This window comes from Periophthalmus magnuspinnatus, chromosome 6 (assembly GCF_009829125.3).
Source record: "Periophthalmus magnuspinnatus isolate fPerMag1 chromosome 6, fPerMag1.2.pri, whole genome shotgun sequence".
Classification (NCBI taxonomy): domain Eukaryota; kingdom Metazoa; phylum Chordata; class Actinopteri; order Gobiiformes; family Gobiidae; genus Periophthalmus; species Periophthalmus magnuspinnatus.
Window position 1 is genome coordinate 20423412 of NC_047131.1, and position 15872 is coordinate 20439283.

General features: G+C 37.7%; 2 protein-coding genes across 4 annotated transcripts in view; one reads left to right on the forward strand and one right to left on the reverse strand.

The window, feature by feature from the left end:
- Positions 1-15872, reverse strand: part of cd82b (CD82 molecule b) — a 236234-nt gene that overhangs the window by 169549 nt on the left and 50813 nt on the right. The window lies entirely within an intron of this gene.
- Positions 1-15872, forward strand: part of reln (reelin) — an 89916-nt gene that overhangs the window by 26873 nt on the left and 47171 nt on the right. For both annotated transcript variants that reach the window (XM_033967428.2, XM_055222709.1), the window contains exon 3: positions 9955-10093. In XM_033967428.2, coding sequence (XP_033823319.1) covers positions 9955-10093 — 139 coding nt within the window. The remainder of the gene's footprint in view (positions 1-9954; positions 10094-15872) is intronic.

Below are 15872 nucleotides of genomic sequence, written 5' to 3' on the forward strand. Positions count from 1 at the left end.
TTGCCATTTGAAAATGATAGAAGTTATTTATTCTACCCTCTACAGCGCAAATCTGATCGTATTACATTGTACTTGTACTTGTTCCAGCTTTCATATATCGAACGCTAAGTCGATAACGTATTTATTGTGACAGGCCTATTCTAAAGTTCACAAAAAGTCATTCATGTGAGTACTAGTGAAAGTTGTGCCAAAGTTGGTAGGGTTTGGTTAGAGCTACACTACCACATTTCTCCATTCATGGTTTGAAAATGAAGTACCCTGGCTTTCAAAATTTATAATGTCATAATATTCAAACTCACGCTATTTACTATACAGATAATGATAATAGTGAAAGTGACAGGTAGCAATTTAGCCCTCCCTGTTTTTTATTTATCAGCAGTTTCTTGAGATTTATTTAGTATTCCTATTTACTTTCCAAGAGGGACTCTGAAATAAACGGCTTATTGTTCAGGATATGAAAGCTGGAACAATGTTTTTTGGGGTCAATATTCATGCTATATTTATGTGCATATTTTCTTTGCACTGCTGGGAATTTTTTGGTTATTTTTTGGCTAAGATTTAAGCTGTTGAATTAATAACTCTTTATAGATGCAAACTATTAAAGTGTTTCATTCTGCTTTTTATTTATTGCAGCTCATGATTTTTAGCAATATTGTAGATTTAGAATAGTTTTTGTGGTTTAGTTTCAATATTTTCATTTATCATCTATATTTACATCAACATTATATCGCACTTCAAAGCTGGTGATCGTGACAGGTCTACTCCAAAATAAATTTGATTTGACATTTACGTTCATATACAGTAAATTATAAAGGAACTGCACATTTGCTTTTGCTCTGCTATTTGTCCTGTTTAAAACTTGTACACATTAGAGTTGTTTATAGCTGTTAGTGGGTGCTGCTGATATCAAACCATTTACAAAAACATTCCTCCTTTATTATTACTTGTACATGCGTGGGTGGTGCACTTAAAAACAGTGCTTGGGTATACCAGGGTGTTCTAAGTTATTCTGTAGTTTTAGCCCGGGCCAAACTGGCAGCTCTACAATAAGCATGGTTGTGTGGACCATGTGGGAGTGCGTGTATGTGTGTGTGTGTGTGCGTGTGTGTTTTTGTGTGTGGGGGGGATTGTCCTCCACAGTTTATGGATGATGGATGATGGATGCTGTGAGATACAATGGTGGTTCAAATGAAAGAGCAGTTGTCCCCTGGATGTAGTATTTATGTGTAAGGGGGGAACATGTCTCGTACCAATGCAAAAATGATATATAATGACTTTTTTACAGGTAAAGTTTACTCTAAAGCTCATGAAATCACTACAGAATTTCTTTTTTATTTAGGTAAAAAGGCATCAACATTAGTTTCTTATGAACTGTATTGTGTCTATCTAGGTATAAATCTGTTCCAATAAGCCAGAAGAAAGTGTTCGACAGGGAGGGCATCTGTAATTTCTAAGTGCTATTTTACTATGAAAAAAAAAAGTTTATAATGTGCTGTGCCACCTTAAAAAGCCAAAATGTTTTAGAATAATTTATCTTGAACCAACTAACAATATCAGTAACAATACTTTTGATTGTTTGAAGTGTTGACATATTTAATTATGTTTATGACTTTCATTTTAACTTTTCTTCCCAAAATAGTTCCAGCTGGATCGACCATCAGGTATCCTCCGCACTACAACAACAACCATCTAACCATCTGAACTTTAATTTTCCCACAGTGCCTTTTAGCTCTAGCCCCACCCCCTTCTCCTCACCATCAGTGCCATGTTTTATCACCCATATTAACACACACAGCTTCCTCCTTTGGCAGCACTGGTCTGGAGCCCTGCCACAGAACCACAACGATGCCAAATGGAGACGTGATTGACAGGCGCTAAGATGGATGCCCGAACCAGCCAATGGCGTATCAAAGTGAGGTTATTGTCAAGTGCGCGACTCCCTACAGTGGTTTTTGGCGTACCAGCTGAGCACAGAAGCACACAATCACATAGCATGGGCCCATTGAGGCGGTACAATGTGTTTGAGGTCCCGGTTCAGCCTGTCACTGCTGTTGTGATATATCATTTATGTCGCCATTGTGCGCTATTCACTTCTAGCATGTTGACAGGAGCATTATTCCTGCGTTTGACACATTCCCATACATTTACAGGCTTTTGATAGCACGTTTTTGCAGCACTTAGACAAGCTTTAATCAAATAGGAGCTTGTAATGGGGCTTCTGAGTCATATTATGCATTGGATTTCTATTAATATTCAAAGCAGGGAAGTGATTGTCAAACTAAAAACAAGTGTCATGTAAAATGGAAAGGAACAATAATTGCACTAAATTATGTTAATTCAATCCTTTACTATGTACTGTGTAGCGTACGTGTGACCAGCTACTTGTGTCCATGGAGATGTTATCGCTGTGTGTAAAATATTCCACAGTACTGTATAGCATTCATATGATCTTCAATTGCAGGTGTTGTATTGTGAGTTTAATGTCTTTCTTATTCTGTAAAGCACTTTGAATTACTGTGTATGAATTGCGCTATACAGTACAAATAAACTTGCTTTGCTTTGCCTTGTCTCCATGGAGATAGATAAGTTTACTGTCATACAACGGTGCAATTCAGGCAAACATTCCCAATGGAGATAAGCAGGTGGCAGATCCTCCACCAGAAAAGTTGCAAATTGCATCTTTAAATGAAGCAGGCGAAAGTTGAAAAATAACAACTGAGTCAACATTGTGTCATTGAAAGCCAACCTTTGTACCTTTGTCACCCCTAATCTTATATATGATAATGTAAAACTACAATAGAGTATTATAGTCCTACTAAACTCAAGATGACCCCTAAAACTGTTAGAGTTTTGGAGGGACAGTTGCTATATAAGTGCATGTTTAATATCGTTTGAAAACTAAACAGATGTCAAATGGTATGGTCGGAGAGCTTCACGTTTTAGTACAGGCTCATCAGTTTCAAAAGTGTGCCTCATATTCTCATATTTCTGTCACAAAGTGTAGCATTGGGCTCTAATGCCAGTGCTGGCCCCATAGTGTGAAGTCTCTGCCAGCCTGAGCCACCAATGGCCCATCTGCTCCATCAGGCAGCATTCGCACTCCATGTATTTGACTTGTTTAGTGCTTGGCTGTGAAATGCTCATTAACTTTGCAAAGTGACATATAAAGACAAATAAAAATGCTGCATCCAAAAAGAGATGTTCAAGTGGACCCATAAACAGATGTGACTCCCGTGTTTACAAATGGAACACAAATGGTTGGCGCGGCGCAGAACATGCTAGCAGACTGGATAGGACAGCTAGTTTGAAGTGATGATGCTATAATGGTTTTCATTCCCTCTGTAATCCCGACACACCCCACCAGCTGTTGATTGTTTGTCATCTTAAATGTTTTGGTGGGATTCTGTATTGAACATAGACTGTATAAAGAAGTGGACTAAGTGAGCGTGATGTCACCCGTACCGTTCAGCTCCATTCGTCGAGGTTAGCGACGCTGGTTTAACAGGGAGTGGGCGCTTAGCAAAGCTGTCAATCAAGCCTGTTGATAATGGTATCGGGAGCGGCCTCGGGAAAAAAAAGTCTGTTTTTAATGTTCATGTCTTGATTTACGGGCAAAATAGCCAAATAAAACCATCAGGATCATATAGCACAGAATAATGCAAACATTTTAAGAGCAAAATGAGCCTGACAGCAGCATTTACAGAGAGAGTCTTTCAATAGATAGTGAATTGAAGTCGATGGCGCTGGAAGCATACCCATTCTCACTTCCTGCTTGGAGGTCGGGGCTAGAAGTTTAGCTATGTCCATTTATATATACAGTCTATGGTACTGAAGAACAAATAATTGGATGAGAGTATTAGGAAATTGAAATCTGTCACCCAACATTGTTACCATAAAATGAGGCTAAAGAGATTCTTGGGTGATCTGTATTTGCACTAATGTTATTTAAGAATAACAATGTATTGGCGATTGTGTCCACAATCCTCCTGCAAGGTCCCACTGTGACTCGTTATTGAATTAGTCTCTGAGAAATGTGCCGTGAATGGTGCGCTGTGCTCTGTTGGATTTATGTGCTCCCTGTTAAATGCACAGTGTCTTTAATAACTAACTATATGCATGCTCGCATTTTACACTATAACTGTCCTGTTCAATAAAGTCTTTGGGCCAGAAAATCATACATACAAAATAATATGCAAAGATTTGTAATAATAGGAAAGAGTGTAATAAAATGGTCTAACGGTCTTTTTTTAACTTAATTTATTCTTTATTTTTACAGTGCATTCATGTTTTGTACAACATTTAAGCCAAATGACATTTACGGACACAACATTTTTAAAAGATTGAAGTAATATTGTCTGATTATTGTCATCAGGAAGTTTTTTTTTTCTTTTTTTTTTTTTTTTCTTTTTTAAATAACATTGATGTTGGTCAATATTACCCATCATCATTTTCCTAGGCAAATTTACACTTTATTGCATTTTAGAATAGAAGAGAAATTTTTCTTTTATGTCTGAAACAACGATAGTACTTTCTCTAATATATTCTCAACTTATACATCTTATAATAGGAAAAACCTGAGGTGAGAAGAAAGTTTGGACCCTTTTGATGTGAATGACCTGCGTGTGTTAGGACAGCACAGACGCTCCTTGTAGCTGAAATGATGAAACCATCTTCTGTGTGTCTCATCCATCTCTCTCCGGACATATCCAGGTCCAGACATATGCTGTTTTGTCCTGTAGGTCCATTGTAGTGTGTTGCTTCACTGGAACATGTGGAATTTAGATCTCATTGAATAACAGGTTTCTTACCAATGCTTGCCACTGCCCAGACATGAAAGGAGCTAGTTTTAGATATTTGCATTTTTACGCCCGGGTGTATTTTTCAAGTGGGAATAGAGACGGAGAGAGTGGGGTAAAGTCCCAGAGCCGCCTTTTCATCTTCACCTGCTCCAACTGCGCCCCTTTAGTCAGACCTCTTTTATATTTACTCAATACTTGTTCTTTTATGTTTTCTATTAGTGGTGTTCAAAATCCTTACATTTATTTAAGAGTTCTTTTGGAAATATGTTTTTTAACGGGATAAAGTTACAAATATGGTGACTTAGGACTTCTAGATTGAAAGCATTTATTAATTATGTGACAATTTGATTTAATAATACTGCTGTCTTTGTGATAAAACATCTTTTTACATTTGTTTTAAAGTCTTTACAGTCAGCCAGTTGCAGAGTTGATTTATAATTTAGACTATATTATGATGTGGTAATGTGTAATTTAGTGACCTGCATACTCTTCATACATGAAGGGTGCATCCTGATTTGGTCCTGGTTTGAGTCAAGTTTAGTCTCGATGTTAGTTTAGTTTTAGTTTGTTCTAGTCCTCTTTAGTCCTAGTCTAGTCCAGTTTTAGTTCAGGCAGTGATGAAATATTCCAGATAGTTATTTCAACTGTGATAAATTACATCTTTATGCTATTTTGTCATCATAAAACACACAATTTGTTGTAAAAAAAAAATTCTCTATGTGTATTCTGCAGTATTTATCTAACATAGAATATTATTATTGAATGGAGTTGAATTCTCTTATGGACCCTCCCCATTGTGGTGTGTGGACTCCTTTGCCTTGGGTCCTGTCTCTTAGCTGTTTTCCAGATCGGTTTCCATTGCTATGAAAGCACACAAACAGTGCAAGCTTAGCAATTTGAACATCTGCAGGGATTCTCAAATTGCACCAGGGCAATGTGGTAGACAGCCTGCACTCTGTATCATCATCTCTGTGTTTTTCAATGCATCCGTAATATTGTAGAGGAGCAGAGAAACAGTACCTATATCATGATTCATTTGTTAGGGAGAAGCACAATTCAATGAACAATCGCAAATATAACATTGTAAAGGTTTCAGTTATTGTTTGAATGTCTTCTTTAAACAAAATTTTGTCTTTTGGGGAAAAAACTGCAACCTTGAAAACATATATATTACATGTAAATGGTCAAATACTTTTAGACTTACTTTTGTTTTTATTTATTACTAATTATTTCTACTATTTATTTGCTATTTACCAGTGGTGAAATGTAATGAAGTAAAAGTAGTAAAGTATTGTACTTAAGTATACATTTTAGGTATCTGTACTTACTTACTAAGTAGATTTTGAAGTGGATACTCTTTACTTTTACCTCACTACATTTGAGAGCAAGTATCTGTACAGGACTGAAAAGTTAAAATAGTTTCTTTTTATTATTGTTTGAGATCTGCTGAAAAGGTTGAGGAGCTTATTTTTTACACATTCACAATTTGAGCAAACAAAATATACAAAAAAAAAAAAAAAAGAAAAAAAAAAAAGAAAATCAGTTGAACAAAATTCTGCACAAATCTTTATCAAAATCACTACATTTCAAGATTTATTAATGATGATTGATGATTGATGAATGATTATGATTTTTTCACCTGATACTTTTACTTGAGTATTTTTTTGCCCTGGTATCTGTTATTTACTTAAGTACATTAACAAGGCAGTAGCAGTGGAAATTGGGATTGAAGAGTAGGTAGAGACATTTCCCATGAGCCAATTCTGCAGCCACATATCCCTTTCCCCTGACACTGCTCCATTCTTGCTGTGTTCCACAAACACCACCATGCTTGTGCCACACTGGGGAAACAACAGTGCCATAAGCAGTGTAGTAATGTGTTTTATGTCCCATTCTGTGTGTGACGGTGTGAATGAACGTTGGTACTGACTTTGTAGTGAAGGTGATTGGCTGTTTCTGTGTGATTAGTCCCAGTCTGTTATTTCAGCAACAGCAGCTCGTGAGCAGGGCAAGAGGCGGCTTCTCTCCCCAACTCGTAAATCTGACACATTATAGGCCTGCACACGGGGTGCACTCACACATAATGACACAATATGTTCATGTAGCGGGAAACATTACATGAGTTACATAGACTTGATGAATATTTAAACTGAAATGTAAAGGGTGTGTTATGTAGTTTAGTTTGTGTGCTGTCTCGTTTATGCATTTGTTAGGGGACTGGCTTTGCAAATTTGTCTAGGCAATATCCACTATGATACCTGCATCAGATTACTGGATTGTTACTATGTTTGTTGTATCGGTCCCTATTCAGATAAACAATAAAATAAATCAATTTTGTGTCAGAAGATGTGATAATAATTATACTTAGAGAAAAATCTAAGACAGCAACAGTTGTAGTAGGAGTTATAGTAGGAATAGGGGCGACCGTAGCTCAGTTGGTAGAGTTTGTTCACTGATCCGAAGGTTGGTGGTTCGAATTCCACTGTCGATGTAAAAACATCAGTGGTTGAGCGGTTAGATGGATGCTGTCGTTGTGTTCTTGGCCAAGACACTTACCCCACATTGCCCCCAGTGTCTGTGTACACTGGTATTTGAATGTGTGTCAGAACGGCTGAGTGGTTTCTTGATGTAAAGTGCTTTGAGTGCCTTGAAGGTGGAAAAGCGCTATATAAATATGTGACTATTTCGTTGTTCTTTTAGACAATATACTACTCTTACTTGTAGTTGTGTCTAAGTGAATGCCAACCAGCTGGTGTAGCTGTCTTTATCCTTGTTAATGAGTTACTTTAGTTTTTTACACATAGATTGTATTGTGAAATTTGTCTTTTTGAGCATATTAACGAGTAATAATGGAAACAGAAGAGCAATAAAACTAAAAATGGCCGTATGCGTGCGTAACAGTCATGCAACAAATTATTTTATATTTCAAGTAAATTCATTTTGTTATTATTTTTACAAAAGTGAAAAATTAATGTGCCAACTTTACTATAACTTAACACATATTTTTAGCCCTTGTTTTGTATTTTAAAATCGTAATATCAGCATCGGCAAAATCTGATATCGGCCTCAGTAGCAAAACAAATATCAGCTCAAAAAAATCTAAACTGGTCTATCCCACAGTCTGAAAATCTTTGCTAAACTCCCTCCCCCTTTCATTCACAAACTATATTCCACCTCTCATATTCACTACTCCGCTTGCTGCTCGGCCTTTGCGAAGCCATTTGGTTATAGTAAATAATTAAAGTGTTGTGAATGCCTACAGTGACTGATGCATCCGGCCACGTCCTGCCCTTGGCCTCTGCGTTATAAAGAAAAGATTGTGTGACATGACGCCATTACACCGATGCAATCATAGACGGACACGGGCCCTCATTAATAAAAGCACCCTCGTGGAGCGCCATCGCAGGAAAGGCTGAGATGAATGAAGAGCAAGGAGAGGAGAGTCAGGAGGAGAAGTAGTAATGTGCTCGGTGCTGAATAGAGGTATGGAGATGATTGTGGATGGAATAAAGAACAGGAGGACGGCAATAGATCAAACGCAGAGCTGGCACAGTGTATAGGCAGAGTGAGGATTATATACTATTCTCCATTATTTTGATTTTATAATGATAAGACATGTTTTTATAACTTGTTCACTTTTCTGATGAACGCCCGCTACTTGCTTGTCCCAAAGGTGGTTACTTGCTTTGCCTAGAATGTTCTACCGTAGAGTGGGACAATATCCATTTTTTTAATACATCATACCGTCCCAAAATTATACCACTATAGATGGTTTTCCCAACTAATTAAGACAAATTTGTTAAATTTGGATTTTTCCTTAAATAGCATATACAGGGTATGTGAAATAGATAAAATAACGCAAATTTATGAAGAGACAATGTGAATTTTGTTGATTTAAATGCAAAATACATCAATAATTGATCAACAATCCTCACGTCTCTCCTTCATGTCTTCCCTCCGCTCGCACGCACCGGTCTGCTCCTGCCTACTGCGACCTCGCTGTTTTTTTACCATATTAAACTACAAATCACAAGTGATTGTATGAAGTTGGAGGTTTTATTGTGAAGCATAATGCATAAATATGCACTGACAAAGTGATTGTTTTTTTGTTTTTTTTTTTTTTCCTGTTTCATAAGAACACAACTGATATTAACAGGGCTGTTTGGTGTTGCATTTATATCAAATACACTTTTCTATCATATGGAAGCCTTGCTTGATATTATGGCAGATGTTTTCCATCACAAACAAATTATATTACGCATCTGCAAATCCATAATTTTATGTAACAATTTCAATGATTTTCATCTCTGCAACTAATAAACCTGATGTCAATTCATACAATTATAAGTTGAACCAAAGAGCGACCCACACACGGATTTAAATGACACACGAATTTGAACTTGTTGAAAAAGCTTGATATTTTCCACCATCAGTCTCTAATGACATCAAATACACATATTCATTAAATTAAATATGCCGTGAGCCTGTGGCTGCGCTCCCCTGAGTGCATGATTGTAACAGAGAAATAGTGGTAAGTTTTATCAATGACAGTCTGTTGACGCTCAGTGGTGGACAATGTGTTCAAGCGAAGAAAAACATTTCACTTCTCTGCGTTTTTGAGCAATTTATATTAAGTTGGTTCATTGACCTGTCTGTCCTGTCCAAACAACTTCACTTCTAGTCTTCATGACATGAAGAAAATAGCATCTAAACATTCCAATCCAACAGTGCATATCCATGACACATGAGTTCATAAAGTCCAGCTCTACGTGGTCCACATCGCTCCATACGTCCTGCACATTACTCCTGGTCCCTGTGTTAGAAAGCTATATTTTTCTTTCTTTTAGACAGCACTGGTTGAGCCCCAACAGTTGGAACAGAAGGAGCTGCACGCTACCATCGTGATGATGAGTTCAGACGTGCTGCATAACTTTTTAAACTATAGCAAAGCTTGGCTATATGTTTTCAGCTTTTGTGGACTAGTTATTTACTGAAATGAAAACTATTTAAACAACAAAATAAAGACTGAATATCTGCCAAATGGCTGACATCTAAAACCTTTGCACAAATTCAAAGTTGTACTAACTTGTGATATATTTCATACTAATTATGAATGGTCTATGTGATTTAACTCTTATTTTCCTCATTTGTGCAGGTGTGTTGCCAGAGCGACAGTTCAGTGGCACCCAGTTTGTTTGCAGTGTGGTTGCGTCCCACGTGAGCCACCAGCCCTCCACCAGTTTTAGTTTTGTATGGATTGCTCCTCCACCGGGAACTGGCTGTGTCAACTTTCTGTAAGTACCATTTCTATGCAAGCATTTTTTAGCATTGCACCAAGGCATGTTAAAACTTTTCTGATGGATGGGAGATGTTATTGCTTTGCCTTGTATGTTACATAGTATGGCATTAATTTGATCTATCCTGCATTGATTCAATTTTGGGTGTTTTTATTGTTCAAAATTACTTAATTACTTCCATTCTTACTTTGAATGAATAAATTTAATGCCATACTTTGGAACAAGCAAAGAGAGACATTCATAGATTTGGACCATCCACCAGAAAAATTACATAATGCCCCTTTAAGTTTGAGTATAAAACTATAAAGTAATCCTCTTTATGTCAAATAAGGCACACTACACCTAAAGCAAACTGGGAGATGCAAAATATTATGGTACTTGCCTCAGTTTGTTGTAGAAACAGGTGCGTAATGTGTAGTCTTAAAGTACCAGAAACAATTTCAGCTTCTCAATCAATGCTAGTTTCCACTTTCTCATTGGAAAACATACATGTCGTAGCCTGGACCCTCCCTTTCCCCTGGGACGGGCGTGGACGGTAACACGCAGTCTGGGTCATGGCGCAGTCTGGTGGTTATTACCCTCGGGGCCCCTCTGCGTTCACTTATATTGTGTAAATCAAATCTGTCACAAGTCACTCTTACGTCAAACATTTGAGCATTTCTCTCCCGCTCCTGCGCTGATTTTTATCTGCGTGGTCTTTTCCAAACACCCTCTATCTACCCTTCCTCTCTGTTAGACTGGCTTGAGATTTACTGTCTGGTGAAGATAATTTGTCAAAATGCAATTAACAGCTGCGCCTAGACACCAGATTAAACAAGTATGCAAAGTCACCACAGCGCAGTGCTTAAATTCTAAGTTCCCAAAGTGTTACAATATTACATCACAGACCCGTCATTGTAACTAACACATTGCAAACCAGTTGTTATTTGCAGATTAAAACTTACTTGTGCGTTTTGGCAGCACTTTAAAAAAATAATCAAATTTCTCAAGGGATGCAGTAAACTATGAGACAGACTTTTACAGAGCAACAGAAGGATTGAGTTTGGGAATTCACTAAAGTGGCAATGCCATTTAGACAATATCCACAGCTCCAAGCAGATTTAGTGACTCGTGTTTGCCAGAAAACATATTTACTGTGGCGCATATGTGAGTATTGTGGGTTTGTGTTGTGTATTTGTGAATGAGGGACAGTTTGCTATAGCAGTGATTACGGTCCAGGCTGGCAGGGGGCCACCGTTCTGTGACAATAGGGCCCTGCGGCTGACCTTATCAAAGTCAACCAGTTACTCTGCATCTGGCACAGGAAACTCAGCTGCAGTACACTCAGGGCCTGGTCTAGTTTGGAGTTTTGCCGTTACCAGAAAAAACTTGAGCCAGGTGACATTCTATACAGCAAAACCATTATGACTTTGTGAGGGGAGGTTGGAGATATATTGAAAAAATGGCGATATCAAGTATATCGTCTATAGTTAAAACTACTTAAAAAAAAACTGATTAAAGATGAAATGAACAGAAATGTCTAGTATAATCTTCCAAATAATGGTATTAAAGTGACATTTCTGCACTTTTGTAGTTAATTTAATTTGATGGTCCTTTTACATTTTTGTTCATGGCAGAACTTGTACAGACACATTTTAATGCAATCTTCATACATATTTAAAGTTTTGGTCTAAATATTATCTAGACAATGCAAAGATATTCATTATACTCAATCTCACCCACCTGTATCTGTGACCCTAAAATTTACCCTTATTTCCTGGTTTTACAGCTTTGTTAGTGGTATCAAAGTCTTTTTCCTGTGTTGTGAAACTTATTTCATCTAAGAAGTTTTTTTGTCTATCTAATTTAATACGTGTAGCTCTAAATATTTGCCTGCGTCTTCTACATCGCATTTGTTCAGTCAGTTGTTTTTTGTTTTTTTGTTTTTTTGTTTGTTTGTTTGTTTGTTTTTGGGTTTTTTTGGGGGGGGGGTTATCACTAAAATATATTGAAATACATGTATTCTTACTGTGAATAGGGTTGCCTCTGCACATATCTGCCCTGTACCTGGGCCTGGTGGAGGCAGCTGCTTATCCCCAGGGAGATAGACCATTTTATTACCTGTTTAATAATATACTTTGAAACATCCCAGGCAAAGTAATAACATCGCTATGGAAACAACAAGTGGTGGACTCTCCATCTGCAAAGTTACATAGTGCTGTTTTAAATTTAAATTTAGATTTCATGACTAATAGAACATTTATACCTCAAATTTCAAGAAACTGAAGAAATAATTAAATCATAGATACAAAATGTTGCAATTCATGAATTATGATTAATCATAATGAACCGTATTTGACTGTTTTTGTGGACTTCATAGGGTATTGAAGGGCCCATATTACACTTTTTTCTGATCTGTTACAATGTTATTTCCTCATAAAAACATACCTGGAGTTGTGTTTTGTTTCATTCATACATGTTTAACACACTAACACTGCATATCTAGAGTTCTTCTCTCAAAAAGAAAACACTCTATTCCACCTTGTGATGCCATGTGGTAATACAGGAGTGGTAATACTCACTAGACTCATTTGGATGATTTCAGCTCTGGAACTGCCAATCTCTACTGAACTAAAAGTAAAAGGCTTAAAAACTACTGCTTCATGACACTACAAAGGTGGAACAAAGCATTTTTAGCTTTGGAGATGTAGACAGACTAATAACAAAAGGGTTACTCAAATGTGTGAATGAAATAAAACACAACTCCAGGTATGTTTTTGAGGAGATAACGACTCACAAGAGTCAGTTTTGTGTAATATAGGATCTTTAAGAAAAGCCTTATACTTGCTCCTTATTTAAAATGACTGAACTTTGTGAGTGCAGTCTCCAGCTGGTCCAGAGGCAGTGACTGTTTAAATTACAGCTCACAGACAGTAGTGTATCCTGTGTCCTTCATAGCTCCAGTTGTGCCTTACATTAATATGGGCTAGAGCAGTTTTATGGGCAATAGTGTGGGAGTGTTTCTGGTAACAGATCACCACACTGTGATAGAGTGCCATGGCCTGGGCATCCCAAAGAACTCATTTTCAAGGTGGCTGTAAATATAACACCTAAAGAGAAGTGCAGAGGACACAGAGATGGAACTCACTCTCAAAGGGCAGGGGAAATTAAAGATTTACGCAAACATTTCAGATCACAAAAACTAGTTGACTTACGTACGTACTATTTTAATTGTTCACTATGTAACTATTCTAATGGGGTTGTTTCCATGCAGATGCTATTGCTTTGCCCAGAATGTTTCACAGTATGGCATTATACTTGTCTATCTTCATGGAGACAAGCAGGGTGCAAGGTACAGGTTAGATTTGGTTGTAGTAAGATTGTATTTTTGAACAATGTAATATATTTAGATATGTTTAATGCCATACTTTTGAACTTTCCAGGCAAAACAATTAAAACTCTGTGGAAACAAGCAGGTTACATTTCCTCCACCAAGTTGGCAGTTGCATTTAAATAACATAAGTAACAATAAGTATGAGATCTGATTTAGCTTAGATTCTTTTTGCTGTATTTTCATAGTGTCCTTTCTATTGTGAATGTAACATGTGTCTCTATGTTTCTCTGTGTATGGTAGTGTTCCCCATGAGCCCAGACAGCTGCTGGTCTGGAGATTGCTTTAATTACTGCATCTCTCCCAAAGTGATTTGTGAGATATCTGTGCACCCGCTCAAACCTCAAAGTCACTTCACCCTCTGTGCGTGTAGTGTCCTCAATAGTGTAGTTCACACAAGAGGAGCCATTTGTAGTCATTTGATGTAAAAATGATTTCTCTAATGCGACTGAATGATGAATCTCTGCACTGCTGTTCACTAAATGACTCAAGTGAATGTGCATGAATACACATTTTCACAAATGATCTTTTTGTGTGGCCAAGCCGTTATACCGAATCAGCCTGATAGTGCACCTTTAATAGTCTATCAAACGTATCTGGTGAAGAGTCTGCCACCTGCATGTCTCCATAGAGCTGTTTTCACTGGAGTCTACCACATAGAATAAAACTTTGATATAACATTTCCATTCAGACAATTAAGTAGCAGAGCCCCCTCCAGAAAATGTCCTTATTCCACCTTGAAGTGAGCATTATTACAAGGCTCCATAGTTATGTTTGTGTAATCCCTCAGATGTCCAGGTCTGATCCATAGCAAAAGTTAAATCTGTTAAATGGACAAAAAGTAGGAGTGAAGACGTTTCGCTGCTCATCCAAGCCACTTCTTCATTTCTGGTCAGATTGCTGGTAGAGTCTGCCTTATATCTATCTGAAGGGAGGAGCTAACTACACTTTCAGCCTTAATGGCCTCCATTCAACGTATAATGGCCCTACTACTTTAATGAAACTGTTGTGAATCATAATTTACTCTAAAATAATAAAACATTTTGAAAGGCAGTCTCGGTGTTGTGGTTCACCCTAAAATCTGATTTTTTTTTTTTTTGTGTTGTGGCCATTTACCCAAATCAACCAAAAGGTTAAAAATCTATAAAATCCATAAAATGACTTAAAAATTGTGTTGTAGTGGGATCTGAAAGACATGTGGTGAACCTCACTGAGGACAAAACTGTATCAAGAGTCTCAGCATTAACCAAAACAAATCTGTCCAGTAAACACTGGGTACTGAAAACACTCAGATGTGTTTCTCTTGTTGTTTTAGTGCATTTCTCACAAGTGGTATGGGTTTGGCATGAATCTTAATTTTAGTAGGGCAACCTGGTCAGGGGTAGACTGAAGCTTACTATTAAAATGGTCAACAATAAAATCCCAGGGGGCAGGTAAAAGCCTCTCCTAAAGAAGAGCAGTCTTGATGCCACAATATTGAACAATTATTGACCGATCTCAAATCTGCCGTTTTTAGGCAAAGTCCTCGAAAAAGTTGTTTACCAACAACTTATTAACTTCCTCGAAATGAACAACTCCTTTGATGTCTTCCAATCAGGTTTTAGACCCCACCATAGCACTGAGGCTGCTCTTATCAAGGTGACAAATGACATCTGCCTGAACACTGATGCAGGCAAAGTCTCAGTCTTGATCCTGTTAGATCTGAGTGCTGCCTTTGACACTTTGGATCATGGGATTCTCTTACAGAGACTAGAGGACTGGGTGGGCATCTCTGGTACTGCACTCAACTTTGTTGAAATTAGAAAATGTATATCAGATAAAATGTCCCTGACCTGTGGGGTACCCCAGGGTTCAATCCTGGGACCCCTGCTGTACAATCTCTACATGCTGCCGTTAGGCCAGTTAATATGCAGCAATAATATGTCTTACCACAACTATGCAGATGACACTCAGATCTATATCTCACTGGCAACAGGTGAATATGGACCAGTGGATTCACTCTGCCACTGCATCCAACAGATCAGTGTGTGGATGCAAAACAACTTTCTTCTGCTAAACTCAAACAAGACTGAAGTCATCATCTTTGGCCCACAGAAACAGAGAAAGTGTCAGCAGTCACCTCCAGTCTCTCTCTCTAAAACCTTCAAATCAGGCTAGAAATCTAGGGGTAATAATGGACTCAGACTTGAACTTTAACAGCCACATCAAATCAATAACATCTGCAGCTTTTTACCACCTAAAAAACATTGCAAAAATCAAAGGTTTACTGTCAAAACCAGACTTAGAGAGACTTATCCATGCATTTGTCTCCAGTAGGTTAGACTACTGTAACGGCCTGCTCACTGGCCTCTCCAAATGAGCCTTAACACAGCTGCAGTACATCCAGAACGCTGCTGCTCGGGTCCT